Raw genomic sequence first — 14921 nt, forward strand, 5'->3', positions numbered from 1 at the left:
ACATAAAAAAGTAAGAAAATAGGAATGAAGATGGAAAAGGGGGTGGGGGTGAAGATAATAGAATATAATAGAATAGAATATACCTTTATTGTCATTGTTACAAAATTGATTAACATATTGTGACAACGAAATTGGGCATGACACTCTAGTTTTACACATTCACAGTGAGGTATGAGCCAAGAAGATAAAGGAACAGAGAAGATAAGGTTATAAAACAATGAGGATAAGGCTATAGTTATAATTTACATGATATTTACACAAGAAATGTCGGCAAATAGAAACAGAAAAAAAGGGGAGGGGAGAAAAAAAAATCCCTCATTTTTTTCGCCAAGCTTTTCTGGAAGAAGGAAAAAAAAGTAAGAGAAAACAAAGAGTTGGTGGGGGGATAAGTACATCAGAATATGAAAAAAAAGAATGAACAAGCACAAGGAAGGAAAGAAAAATGTGATAAAACAAAAAGTAAATAAGTACAAATCCAGAAAAAAGGAGAGAAAAATGTGAAAACAGACAGAAGAGCAGCTTCAGCGACAGACTGCTGTCACAGTCTTGTACCACGGACAGACTGAGGATATCTTCTTTTCCTCGTGCCATGAGGCTCTTTAACTCCACCCGGCGGAGTAAAGGCCCACATTAAATCACACCCCCCACATTGCATATTACCGTATTTTCATTGCAGTGTGTATTCTGTGTAGCACTATCTAGATACTTTATACAGGTATAACACGCTACATTGGGTATTAACACGTCACATTGGGTATTTGTGTATTGTATTCTTTTCGCTTTATTATTGTTTTGTTCTCCAGCGCAGGGATGCTGCTGGAAGTGTGAATTTCCCTGCGGGGATGAATAAAGTATCTATCTATCTTAAACAAAAGAAAGAAAAAGTATAAATGAAAAAGAAAAGGGAAACATGGGTATAAATAAAATTATACTTAAAATGACCAAAACGTATCCAAAGAAAATAAGAAACACAGCAATAGGCGTAGTGGTTAGCGCGTGTGCGGCACAGTTCTAAGGTCTTGGGAACCTCCTGTGTGGGTTCAAATCCAGCTACCGGACTTCCTGTGTGGAGTTTGTATGTTCTCCCCGTGCTTGCGTGGGTTTCCTCCGGGCACTCCGGTTTCCTCCCACGTTCCAAAAACATGCATTTCAGGTGAATTGGCCGGTCCAAATTGTCCCTAGGTGTGAATGAGCGAGCGAGTTGTCTGTCCCTGTGTGCCCTGGATTGACTGGCAACCAGTTCAGGGTGTCCCCTGCCCACTGCCCGATGATTGCTGGGATGGGCTCCAGCACCCCCGCGACCCTACTGAGGATAAGCGGTGCAGCTAATGAGATGAGATGAGGTTTTGATGGTAGCCTTGGCAGCAAAATGCTGCCAAGTCATGTTTATTTGTATAACCCTTAATAAGTATCAAAGGGCTGCACAGACCATGAATTATAAAAAAACAGAGACTATTATTACACCATCCCCTGATCTAAAACCCACACGATGGCTCCGCATGAGACAAATGAAGACACCTTGAGAAGGGAAGGGACATCAGGTTATCGCCCTTCCAGGATGACCAGGATACAAGTGAGAATCATCTTATAGCAAACAAATACTAATTCCTCAAAATCCAAGTTTATTCAAAAATGCATGTTTACACAATGTTCAATATATAGTTCCACTATCATTTAAATGAATATCCTTTCTGCTTTTCCAAATGCCGTTTGTTTTAACCACCGGGATGCGCTAAATAATACACACGGTCACTTTAAACTAGGTGAAAGAGATCACATCTGATTGGCCAAAAGTGTGGCGTTCTTTTACGTTTACCCCCTCTGATTGGTCATTATTTTACGTCATCTAGCGGGTATCCAATAGATGTTAAGAACTCACTCAGCTGATTGAGTCAGTCAGGTAACGCAACACACATGGTGCATTTTCGAAACTTAATCCGACAAAGTGTGTCTGTCTCTCGTGTTTGAAAAGGAAAAGGCACACGAGTAAAATACCACGCTTATAATTGATGTTTAGCGACTTTATTATGGCCACGCGTGTTCGACCGGTGAGTTGAGGCATTGTTTTTACTCTACAAACGTTTTACTGTTTGAAGTGCAAACGAATTCATGAATTGATTATCAAATGAATTCATGATTTGATTCATGAATTCATTTGCTAATTGAAACGCTGACCATGCACCACGGGACATCTTTTGGATTTTCGTCTTTTAGTTTTGATTTAGTCCTAAAATTGGGCCAAAAGTGGGCATGTACATGTTTTAATATTACTTTATTCCCCCATCTATCAATAAACCATTTAATTAAACTGATTTTGAAACACCAAGGATTTAAACAAAGTTAATAATTACGCCCCTTTTTGAAGCACTACATTCGATAATATTCATTGAAAATTCTGCATGCCTAGTTATTTTCATTAGATTTAATAATAATCTTGATTTGAAAAAATAAAGTGAAGATAAATGAACGATTTGAATGTTCGGGACACTGGGGACAAGTGTGGCATCAAATCCAGGGTTCCTGTGAATCCTTAAAGTATTAAAAGGCATTTAAATCTCATCTCATCTCATCTCATTAGCCGTACCGCTTATCCTCATTAGGGTCGCGGGGGGCTGGAGCCCATCCCAGCCATCTCCGGGCAGTTATTCTAAAATAAGGCCCTAATTGGCATGAAATGTCTCCAATACAAATTGTCAAAAGTCTCTCAAATCCGAACACATGAAAAAGCTATATATTTGTTTGAATTCAAAAGACTTAGTAACATTTATCTATTGTCTTCTTTTGTTTTATTTTAATAATTCACCTTTTTTGACGGCAACATAGTTTCAGTTTTTGGTCACACTATCAAAACGGGGCTGTGGTTTCAGTCGGGCTTTCACATGTCTAAGGTTTAGCCCCAATATACAGTGGCTTGCGAAACTGTTTGGCTCCCTTGAACTTAGTGACCTATTGCCAAATTTCAGACTTCAAACATAAAGATATAAAACTGTGAGGCATCAACAATAAGTGGGACATAATCATGAAGTGAAACACTCTTAATTGGATATTTTAAACGTTTTCAACAAATAAAAAACAAATAAGTGGGTGTGCAAAATTATTCAGCCCCTTTATTTTCAGTGCAGCAAACTCTGTCCAGAAGTTCAGTGAGGATATCTGAATAATTCAATGTTGATCTAAATGACTAACGATGATAAATGGAATCCACCTGTGTGTAATCAAGTCTCTGTACTAATGCACCTGCACTGTGATAGTCTCAGAGGTCTGTTTAAAGCGCAGAGAGCATCATGAAGAACGAGGAACACACCAGGCAGGTCCAAGATACTGTTGTGGAGATGTTTAAAGCTGGATTATGCTTATTGATGCTTCACAAGAAATTAGTTTTATATCTTGATGTTTGAAGTCTGAAATTTGGATAAAGGTCACAAAGTTCAAGGGGGGCAAATAGTTTAGCAAGCCACTGTATATAGTAACTTCGGAGAAGGACTTCTATTTTGGACCATGGGAAAGTGTACATTTTATGAGAAGCTGTTGGATGGCCCTTTCACGCCATTGCTAAAAGCAGCCAAGTCATGTGTATGAGGCACCATCTATTGTTTATATGAAGTGTGTTTTCTCCGTTTGTTTCAGTTGTTTATTTTTTTTTCTCAACTTGACCTTAAATTTGATTTCATAAGGCTTAAAAAAGGTCTTTGAAAGTCTTGAATTTAACTTGACTTAAGCTGTAGGAACCCTGAAAGCAACACATCACCATTGTAGTAATTATCATTATTATTTTTACCTTGTAATACATGCTATTATAACATTTTGCTTAGCAGGCTGGGTGATGAATCCTGACTGGAAGCATGTAGCCCATGGGCAATGTTCCCTCTAATTTTCCACGGGTCTGAACGTTCACACAAAGTCGGTGAGCAGCGCTTGAAACAACAGTGAGCAACCATAATCCCAAGTGTGGCAAGATAATTAATTATCAAACATGTCCAAAACTTGACATGAAGTTACATTTTGCTGAGTTTCCGGCAATGCAAAATTATTTTTCCCTTTTGAATGAATTGACTCATGTACTATTGCAAAGGTTGTACGGCCTTCAAACGTCGTTTGTTCTTAAAAGTCTTTCACAAGATATCCATTTCTTTTTATTTCCTGATATATTTTGTCGCATAATATTTTTGGGGGCTTATTTAGTCGGTTGTAAGATACGGAACTGTACTTAATCACGTTTTTTAGTGGAAGCACAATGTTGGCAACACGATTCACTTGATATAATTGGAAATGATTTGAATGCAACACAAACTTTTTCTTCTTTTTACCGTGTTTTTTTTCTACTTTTTTTTTAATTCCTTTAAAAAAAATCTCATTGTGTTTATTTTTTCTGAGCTCTTACTTTTTTCTTTTTGTTTTCTATGTACTTTTTTCCTACATTTTTCTTTTCTTTTTTTCTGGCTTTTTTTCTCAGCTTTTCACTACTTTTTCATTTTTGTATTTTTTTCTTTTTTGTTCTATTCCCCCCTTCCTTTAAGTCATTTTGTGCATAATTTTACATATTTGGTCATGTTGGGATTAAAGAAGCAAAAACAACCCAAAGAGCCGGTTCCTGTTAGTGAGCCGAGCCAAAGAAGCCGGTTCCCCGACAAACTCTACTAACTTTACTCAACTTCGTTCTCCTTTGACTCGACTTCAAAATACCGCATTTAGGACACAACGTCAGGGGAACCAGTGTATTTTTACCTTCATGCACTGTAACTTTGACTTGAGTCGCTTCTTAATTAATAATTTTGAGCCCTCATTTTTGTGTGCTGGCTAGATTTTCTTGTGCGCTGAGAATGTGCGAGCAGTGCACAATTGCGCGCAGCTTAGTGGGAACACTGTCCATGGGCTATATTATGCCCAACTCTGGTTCAGAGCGCCGATCAATGACTAACTTTAGTCCAAACATATTTGTTGCATTTACTTCTTTTAATTTGATCCCAAATAAGGTCCTCAAATCCCTTAAAAATGAAAGTTTTTCAACTTCGACTTTTTAACCAAATAAAGACATCTTTTGGAAGGAACCTTGACGTCTTTTCAATTTTGTTTAAAGCAGTTTTTGCTGTGTGGGTTTTGTGTCTTCTAGAGTAGTAAGCGATGCGCTGTTATCGGCGGTTCCGGATTCCTGGGCCAGCACCTAGTAGAGAAACTCGTGGAACGTGGCTATTCCGTGTCTGTCTTCGACATTCGCCAGAACTTCGAGATGTCCAGCGTTACTTTCCACCAAGGAGACCTGTGTGATTTGCAGGTGAATTCGTTTTTCCACCAGATCAAACTTTCCCCTAAAATGAACCAAATTGTGTCGTGGTCAAGCAGATGTGTCATAACCACCATACTATTCATTTTTAAATTGTGTCATTTTATGTACCAATGAAATCCACCCCCAACACGGCAGTTGAGTGGTTAGCGCGCCCGCGGCACAGTTCTGGGGTCATGGGTTCAAATCCAGTTACCAGCCTTCCTTTGCAGAGTTTGCATGTTCTCCCTGTGCTTGCGCGGGCTTCCTCCGGGCACTCTGGCTTGCTCCTACATTCCAAAAAAACATGCACGTCAGGTTAATTGGCCAGCTCAAATTGTTCCTAGGTGTGAATGAGCGAGTGAGTTGTCCAGCTATTAATAACATTATTACTCACCTGTTTTAGGTTGTTTATGTATTGCAGTCACCCAGGGTCCCCTAAACAGGGATGAGATTGATTATTGTGACGTTTAGTGGGCGGCTGTCCCCATTGGGTAGGCGCAGTTGCGCCTGACTATAAATTGCTGGGTCCTAAAACCTTTCCAATTCTTCTTTCGTCGACCTAATATTGCCATTTTTGTTTAAATTTCTGAAAATTATCTTTTTTGGTGTGTGTAAAACGGTAACCTAATCTACGTTTTACATCCTAATTTTTAATTGAGTGAACTCATACTTAATGACGCAGTTAAAAAAAATGTAAAATTGTCCGTAGTAAACAGTCAAACATATCAATAAAATATATTTTACCTAGGTAGGCCTATTCGAAAATTATCATTAAATATGTATTATTTAGTCATAAATAATTACATACAAAATGCGAGAGCAAGACATTCTCGGGGGATGGTGTAATCGTGGCCTGTGCAGTCCTTTGAGACATTGAGGGCTATACGAATAAATGACTTGACTTTGAATTTGTATTAATTGGACATTAACTATTGTTTTGACTTTTTTTTTTTTTTTTTAATTAGTTTATTCATCGAGTATATAAATATTTGTAAACTTCCAACTACAAACTCCTTTTGTTCCTTTTCATCAATGGAATAATTCTACGATAAATGTTAAAAAAAAAAACGTAAATATTTTAAGTCGACACCCATGCACAACATCGTAATGAATACATTTAATAAAGTATTAAAAACTCCGTAGTAAATGATCAAACATATAATTAAAATACTTTGACTCATGTATTAAAAAATAGAACAGCTTTATTAAATATGTATTATTTACTCATAAAAAATGAGATACAGAATGCTAGAAGTAATTTTAAAACTCCCTTTACTTTGCGTTTGTTTGTATTTTACATTCACTATTATAGTAACTTTTCCGAGTTTTCTGGTAATGATTTTTGTTTTCGTGTATTATTAGGAAAAATAAATATACTCGGGCAGCACGGCGGCGCAGTGGTTAGCGCTTGTGCGGCACAGTTCTGAAGTCATGGGTTCAAATCCAGCTACCGGACTTCCTGTGCGGAGTTTGTATGTTCTCCCCGTGCTTGCGTGGGTTTCCTCTGGGCACTCCGGTTTCCTCCAACAAGCGAGCGAATTGTCTGTCCCTGTGTGCCTTGCTACTGGCTGGCAACCATTTCAGGGTGTCCCCTGCCCACTACCCAAAATAGCTGGGATGGGCGCCAGCACTCCCGTGACCCTACTGAGGAGAAGCGGTGCAGATAATGGATGGATGAAATACCGGGTACACCCCGTTGGATGAGTGTTAAGCACGTCTGCCTCACGGTTCACAGGTCCTGGGTTCGATTTGAGCTACTAACCCCCCCATGTGGAGTTTGCATGTTCTCCGTGTGTCTTTAATATGTTTTTCCCGGGAATTCAGTTTTCCTTACGCGCCTCAAAAACATCCATGGCTGGTTGATTGGCAGGTACGAATTGTTGCTAGGATTATCATTGAGCTATCTGGGTTATTCAGTGGACCATTTCTGTTATTCGTTTGAACTATTTTGAGTTATTTATGTCACCCATAGGCCCTGTTGCCAGCACTGCAAGGTGTGTCACTGGTGTTCCACTGTGCCTCTCCGTCACCCGCCAGTGACGACAGGGCTCTGTTCGAGAAGGTCAATATTGAGGGCACCAGCACAGTCATTCAGGCCTGCGCTCAAGCTGGCGTACAGGTGAGAGAAGCAGGGTTAGAATACATCGATGTGAAATACTGTAATCTCTCATTTAGCACGGTTATGGGGACAAGAGCCTCCTGCAATAAGCAAAAAATATGACAAGAAGCCCTCACCCTGCCTCCACCTTTTTTAACATGAGCTGCAATCGTCGACCAGAGATAATTGAATGCAGCCGCGCAAGTAGTGTTCATTTTAGCACGCCTCCCGGTGGGACAGAACGTTAAAAATAGCCACACGGCCTGACAAAAATGAGTTCTGCCGGTCCCCACTCGCAGCGGTATTCGATCGGGCATAATAAATTGCGGCCGCAAGCTGCTATTCTTTTTAGGCTGAAAGAGCGAAAACAAGAGCCGCCAAACATGACACGAATTTGCCCTCTCAGCAAGTGTCAACTAAAGATAATGGATCGTAGCCAGTACAGGGCAATTCTTTTCAGGGCAGCCTCAAGAGCACGGTTAATTGGCCTGAACTGAAAAAAAAAATGCAATTGTGCATCCCGTACACATGCAACCCTGTTTGAATATTTCATATTTTTTTAAATATTTAAATGAATATTTTTCAAGCCATGATGCACTGAGGCTACAAAGTATGAAGTTTAAAGTAGAGACCGTTTACAGTACATACTCGTGTGTCTCTGTTGTCAGAAATTGGTGCTGACAAGTAGCGCTAGCGTGGTATTTGAGGGCTCCGATATCAAGAACGGGAGTGAAGATTTGCCCTACGCCAAGAAGCCCATCGACTACTACACAGAGACAAAGATCAAGCAAGAGAAGGTAGGAGGGCAGTGCATTTCATTTAGCTTGTTTTTTTTGCATATATACACTGGAGATCAAAATTAGAGAACACACTTATCAAAATTAGAGAATAACAATAACTTTGGCTTGGAAAAAAATCTCAAGGTTACAACAGTCAGCAATTAGTAAGAAGTGTACAAGCCTCTGCTGTCAATGACTTCAGCACATCTGCGGCCACAGAATAGCACATATCTCACACTGACTGCACTTGTGTGGCAAGTTAGCCGGCTGATAAAAATTCCTAACTGGAACCGATCGGCGGAAAAACGGGACGCTGGCTGATCAAAACATGCAGTAAGCAGCCAGTATAACCAGAGGCCAACATAAAAATAACGATACAGCAACAAACACAAACCCAGCCGTAAATAAATTAAATGATCACGGCAGGCTAGCCGATTTCTATAGAAGTTGAATGGGGACCAATCGGCTTAAAAAAACAAACGGCGGCTGGCTGATCAAAAACATGCAGTTAGCAGCCAGGATAAATGAGAGCCAACAACACAAAGACTGTAACAAACCCAACTGGAGAAAAGTTGCTCTGAACAATATTATATTATTTGCAGGACACGCAGCGAAAAACACAAAAGGAAAAGTCACAATCACATGACTAAGTAGGCAAAGGCAAAAAAATGAAAACACGCTGTGAACAACTGCAGGTAAACTAACACCACACAGCTTTTGACGATCAAAACACGCAACTCTGACAAAAGCAACACAGTAAGCAAAGTTTCAATTACTTCAAGCAAAAATGAGTGCTATGCATTCGCTGATTATGACAATCGCCTTTTTTGTTTTTCATCGGGACACACTATTGTTTTGGTCCTGGTTGTCTTCCGGTGACGTCACTTCTCTAAGGGATATGAGGTCAAACTTTCATACGGAATCTTTTTTTATTTTTAATTAATTTTACAACTCTGCAATTGCACCTCCACTACACTAGGGGAGCAGTGGTGCTCTCTTGACAGTGTTTTCTTTACATTTAGCCTCAATATAGCATATAGCAAGAAATAAGAGCATTGAATATGAGGTGTTGACATAAAGTAGAACGGACCCTCAAGCGACCCAATAAATTTCAAGACATTACACCCCAATCACGCTCGAGTTCTTTTTAGCGAAGGGTTGCTAAGGACTGAGGTACAGTGAAACCTCTGTTCTCGACCATAATCCGTTCCAGAACCCTGTTCGAAAACCGATTTGTTCAATCACCGAAATCGTTTTTCCCATTAAAAGTAATGTAAATCGTTTTAATCCGTTACAACACCCTGAATGTTTACCATGAACGTAAACGTGAAGCTAACCCAGGCTAATCGTACGTTCGCGTTAGCGTAATCTTCCGTACGAAAGATTACGCTAAAATGAACGTGTGAAAATAAAAAAAAGGACAAAGAAAATAATTATGAATAGGATTTCTTACCTTTGTGGCGGACGGTGGGGAGAGAAAAATCATCAAAAGTTTTTCAAACTCTTTCAAAACTTGCGGCAGTTGCTTGCTTATAGCACTCACTTCCTTAGCCGCATCACTCGATTTCACAGCCTCCTTATTCTTTACTATCGTACTGATAGTAAATTTAGCCATGCTGTATTCCCAAGATCGGAAACTCGTACACCTCTTTCATATTTAGCTATTATGTCTTTCTTAAAGGCAATAGTTGGACGGACAACTTTTCTTTTTTCACCTGTAGCAACGTTGCTGCTTGCAACGACCTTCTTCGGAGGCATAATTATGGGCTAAAACACCCGTACGCCGCTTAGCATCGCACCCTAGCGTACGCACTCACGCATTACCGGCGTTCGAACTCTGATTTTTGACCGAACAGCGACGCAAGAATTTCTCAATTTTTGGTCGAACACCGATTTGTCCGAACTGAGAAGCGTTCGAAAACCGAGGTTCCACTGTATATCGAGTTTTGTCGGCACCAACACTATGTAATCACTCAAACAAAGTTCGATCTGACAAAGCAGCGCAAAAAGGGTTAAATCAACTTCGTTCCTGGAGTGCTGAAGCATAGGACAAATGTATTGGTGGCAACTTTACCCTATTTCACTTGAGATTTGTTTTGTTATGACTTGGTCCTTACTAATGCCAAACCCAAACCTTCGTGCTTGGTGCCGATAGTGACTCCTATGTCAATAAACCAGCGAGCGTTGTTGAGAGTTGCTTCGTTCATTCTGCTTCAAAAAGCTGTGTCTTGCAAAACGGGATTATTTCCAATTTCAAAGCTTTGTTGTAGGTTCAGGGTTCCCGCGGATCCTTGCGTCTTAAAAGGGATTGGATGCATTGTTCTAGAAATAAGGCCTTAATTGGGATTAAAATGTCTTGAATCCAATTTTTGAAAGTCTTAAAAATGTGAACACATTAGTAAATTTTATATTTGTTTGAACTAAAAAGACTTTGTAGCCTTTATCAATTATTTTTTTTATTAATTCGATAATAATGAAACTATCAAAACGGCTATGTGGTTTCAGTCGGGCCTCTCATAGCACATGCCTGTTTTGGGTCTACCCATAATACACATAGCAACTTCAGACAGAGGTTTAAGTTGGACAATGGGAAAGTGTCCATTTAATGAGAAGTGGCTGTCTGATGGATGTTTATCGCAATGGCTAAATAATGTACCAGGTAATGTACAAAGCACGATGAATTGTGTGCCAGAAACATTGGTTTTTTTGTTTTTGTTTTGCTTCAATGTTTTTTTTTTTTTTTTTGGGTCAAACTGGTCTTGAATTTAATTTCAAAAGGCATTAAAAAGTCTTGAATTCAACTTGCTTTAAGCTGTAGGAACTCTGAAGTTGATCTATACATCATTTTTAATCTATTATATGTTAATCAGTTTACAGTGTTATGTAAGTGTACTTTAAACAATGTTATAGACAAATTTTACTGGACAGAAAATAATTGAAGCACTGCATTGGGTAGAATATGCTAATAAAAGACAAAAGAAACTAAATATGAATAAAATGATGACTCACAACACGTGGTAAGCTTTCTCTCCTGGCTTTGATCTCTTTGATCTCCGGCAAAACTAACATAAAATGCAACAGAAACAAAATTAAAATGAATCCAAACATCATTTTTGCCGTTCCATTGTTCCGTTACTCCCCAAGCCTGCACAAAATTTAGTAATTTTATTCATATTTAGTTTCTTTTGTCTTTTATTAGTATATTTGGTATTGGAGTAATCCAAAAGTAATCCAGTTAAAGTAACCCTACCTAACCCTGGGTAGGGTCAAATTAGTCTCTGGGTCATGTGGTCGCAAGCGTCACTCATTTGGCTTCCCCATTTCTTGAGTTAAAAAAAAAATGGTCCTTGAGTGTTAGCCTTCAGCCTCTTTACTGTGACACAAATGCATATTTTGTTGGTGTCCAAGTTGGTCCTGGAGGCTTGCGACAAGGAGAAGGGTTTCCTCACCGTTGCCATCCGGCCCCATGGCATCTTCGGACCCCGGGACCCGCAGCTGGTCCCCATCCTGGTGGACACAGCTCGCAGGGGCAACATGAAGTTCATCATTGGGTGAGTCTGACCCAAGACATCTGACGTAACATCCATCATGACATTTTGGAATATTGAATGTTTTATGTGTTTCAAGTGATGGAACTAACCTGGTGGATTTCACCTTTGTGGAGAACGTCGTACACGGTCACATCCTGGCTGCTGAGCACCTGAGGCCTGAGTCTCCCATATGTGGAAAGGTCAGTGGAATTTTTCTTAAAAATCTGTGTTTTCTGACTACAGTTGTTGTGGAAAAACTCTTAAATTTACACGTGTAATAAGGAAGGAGTTCTATTTCAGTGCTGTCGTTGCTAGATATTAATTCAATGTTAAATCTTAGTATTTGTGTGTTTCAAGACTACACATGTTTTCTCTAGTTTCATTTTTGTAATTTACTTCTCCAATTATAATAATTTACAGAAGCTCCCCTACTTACTACCATTCGACTTACGAAAAACGGTAGATACGAAAAAAGATTTCGGGATGTCAAAAAATATCCGGACATTGCTGTAAGTTAGATGTTGTATTGTGTGCACCTTTTTCCGAGTACAGGACATTAGTGTAGTGCTTTTTTCCGCCGCTACCGGCGTGTGGCGCTACGAGGTCACCCAGCATCCACCCCGAAGAAGAAATCCGCCTCCTCTTCCTTGTTCGTGTAAACATACTGTATCTCCAGCGCTCTAAGAACCGTGACATTTTTATTGTTCAATCTCGTGCATCCATTCAAGATGGTTGGTGTAAAGCGTAAAGAGGCGAGCCGTTTCTTTTTAAATGAGTGTGGAATAAGAAAGCTTGTTGCGGTTGAGAAAATGATCAGAACGCTTTTTTTCCGGGCACTCTTGAAGCGCATGTTCCAAAAGTAAGTTAAACTCAACTTTATGTACCTTTTATAGAGCATATTATTTTACGAAATGATACGAAAACATATTTCGTTCGTAAGTAGGTCAGCGTCTGTATATATGATTATAGGATGCATTTGTCTTTGCATTTTCTATGTTCTGGTATACAGTCAGTTTTGCGAAAAGTCATAATAAGCATTCAATTTATTCTAAAATAAGGCCCTAATTGGCCTTAAAATGTCATAAATCCAATTTTCAAAAGTCTTAAAAAGGTAAAAACATAAAATTTATATTTGTTTGAACTGAGATTTAATAGTCTTTTTTTTTTTTTTATCATGATTCATGGTAAAAATGCTCATCGATGTAGGAAAGGAGTTCTGTGGAATTAGTAGTTATCTGTCAGTTTTTCAGAGGGAAAGTTTACAAATGGACCAAAATGTTGATATAAACAACAGATTAAAATACATATTTGTTTATAATTGCCTCTAATTAATGTGGTGGTTTTGGTTTGTTACAGTTGTTGTTGTTGTTGTTTTTTTTTTTTTTTGTCGACTTGGTCTTAAATTTGATTTCAAAAGGCAATAAATGAGTTGTAAAAAGCCTTGAATTTAACTTTCAGCTGTAGGAACCCAGTAATCCCTTGCTACTTTATGATTTGCACTTTATGTACTCAATGCATCACAAGTTGCTAAAAATCCACTCGCTACCCATTATCCCCGTAGTTTATTCTCTGCATATCTTGGGGTGGTTCTGGTCTCCATCAAAGACGATAAACAAGGGATTACTGTTTCTACTTTTTGTACCCTAAGTCAAAGATCAGCAATCTCTTGTTAGAATACAAATGCTTTTGTGTGTGTTTTGGTTTCCCTAGCCATATCACATCACCAACGACGAACCGATCCGATTTTGGGACTTCATGTCAAAGGTTTTAGTGGGTCTAGGTTACCCTGCCCCGCGCTACCACCTGCCTTACACGCTCGTCTACGTCCTGGCCGTTCTTCTTTCTCTTTTGTCTCTGGTGCTGAGTCCTTTGCTGACCTTCAAACCGACCTTCACGCCGATGAGAGTGGCCCTGGCCGGAACGCATCACTACTACAGCTGCAAGCGAGCCAAGCGGGACCTCGGCTATAAGCCCGTAGTTGGCCTCCAGGAGGGCATTGAACTCACTGTACAAAGCTATCCTCATTTGAGGCACAATGCGTTACGTTAAAATGGACGTTTGAAACAATGTTCCGTTTGATTTCCAACTGTAATGTACGATTTCCACCAGCAGATGGCAGCCGCCACGCTGTTTCCTAAGACACCGCTCTTCACATTCTGCACGTTCTTTCTTGCATCATGCCTTTTTGTACAGCACTGATTATCTGTCATTGCTCATATCGTAATGAGCTGGAAAGTCCAAATGAAGCGCCTTCTCACTATCGAACTCAAAAGTGTGCTTTACTTCAAAATAATGATGTGATGCAGCAATTACTTTTTACTATATAAAGTTACTAAATAAACACTCATAGCATGTATCACACGTGACGTCACAGTCGAAACTGGAGGCAACAGAATACTCCGAGCTGGTCAAAACAGAAGAAACTAAGCTTTTGTTTCTACTGGTTGCATGTTAAAATGTCAGGTTGTGTGTCGAAGAAAAAAAACGTTAGTGATCGTAAATTGCACAGCTGACAGTCCTGATCAAAGAAAAAGAAGGGTTAAGGTTAAATGCATTCAAACGAAAAGATTAGACCGAGGCACTCACCAAAAATGTGTGCGCTGCAAACCCAATCAGGTAAGAGGAATTAAACATTGATGGTTGTTCTCCAATACATATTATAGTGGAGTATTTTCTTAGCTTCAAATCCTAAAAAAATAACAAATATATGAATAATTAAATGTAATAAATTACTTTGATTGTTTTCCTGTTTATTTTCCCCGACCCACACAGTGTTCATAACGACACGGTTGGTATTAGGCTACACACTGTTAGCTTTAGCTAAGAAAACAAGATATTCTGGCAATATAAGTAATTTGATAAACGTTTATTCCCCTTGTCACGAAGTGTGCGCTGCTACTTCAAACATTTTTGATGAGTGCCTCTGTCCAATCTATGGCTTTACTGACTTTAATCATGACTATTATGTTTCTTTGATCAGGAGTGTCCATTGGGATCCTGTAAAACTTCAATTTACGATCCGCAACATTTCTCTCCAAATCCGGCACACAAACGCATGACAACGGGCAGCGTTGACAGCTTTCTTTTCCTCAGTCTTCTTACCAGTGCAAGTATGCTTTTGCCTCCAGGCTAAGCGCTGCCCACTTAAGTCATAATATTTACAAATTAAAGGGTCCATAAAACTTAATACACTTTAACACTGTTATATTTCACTGATTATGATGTAATAAAATTATTTTTTCACAGCATCA

General features: G+C 39.2%; 1 protein-coding gene across 1 annotated transcript; it reads left to right on the plus strand.

The window, feature by feature from the left end:
* Window positions 1-1888: 1888 nt before the first annotated feature.
* On the plus strand, window positions 1889-13833 carry nsdhl (NAD(P) dependent 3-beta-hydroxysteroid dehydrogenase NSDHL). The gene is made up of 7 exons (XM_088344099.1): window positions 1889-2048; window positions 5111-5272; window positions 7236-7382; window positions 8030-8158; window positions 11549-11691; window positions 11768-11870; window positions 13381-13833. Exons 1-7 carry the CDS (start codon window positions 2010-2012, stop codon window positions 13717-13719), a joined length of 1062 nt encoding a protein of 353 aa, XP_088200225.1. The 5' UTR covers window positions 1889-2009; the 3' UTR covers window positions 13720-13833.
* Window positions 13834-14921: the final 1088 nt, after the last annotated feature.

The sequence above is a fragment of the Urocampus carinirostris genome, chromosome 9 (assembly GCF_059441175.1).
Source record: "Urocampus carinirostris isolate Australia breed hairy pipefish chromosome 9, RoL_Ucar_1.0, whole genome shotgun sequence".
Taxonomy (NCBI): domain Eukaryota; kingdom Metazoa; phylum Chordata; class Actinopteri; order Syngnathiformes; family Syngnathidae; genus Urocampus; species Urocampus carinirostris.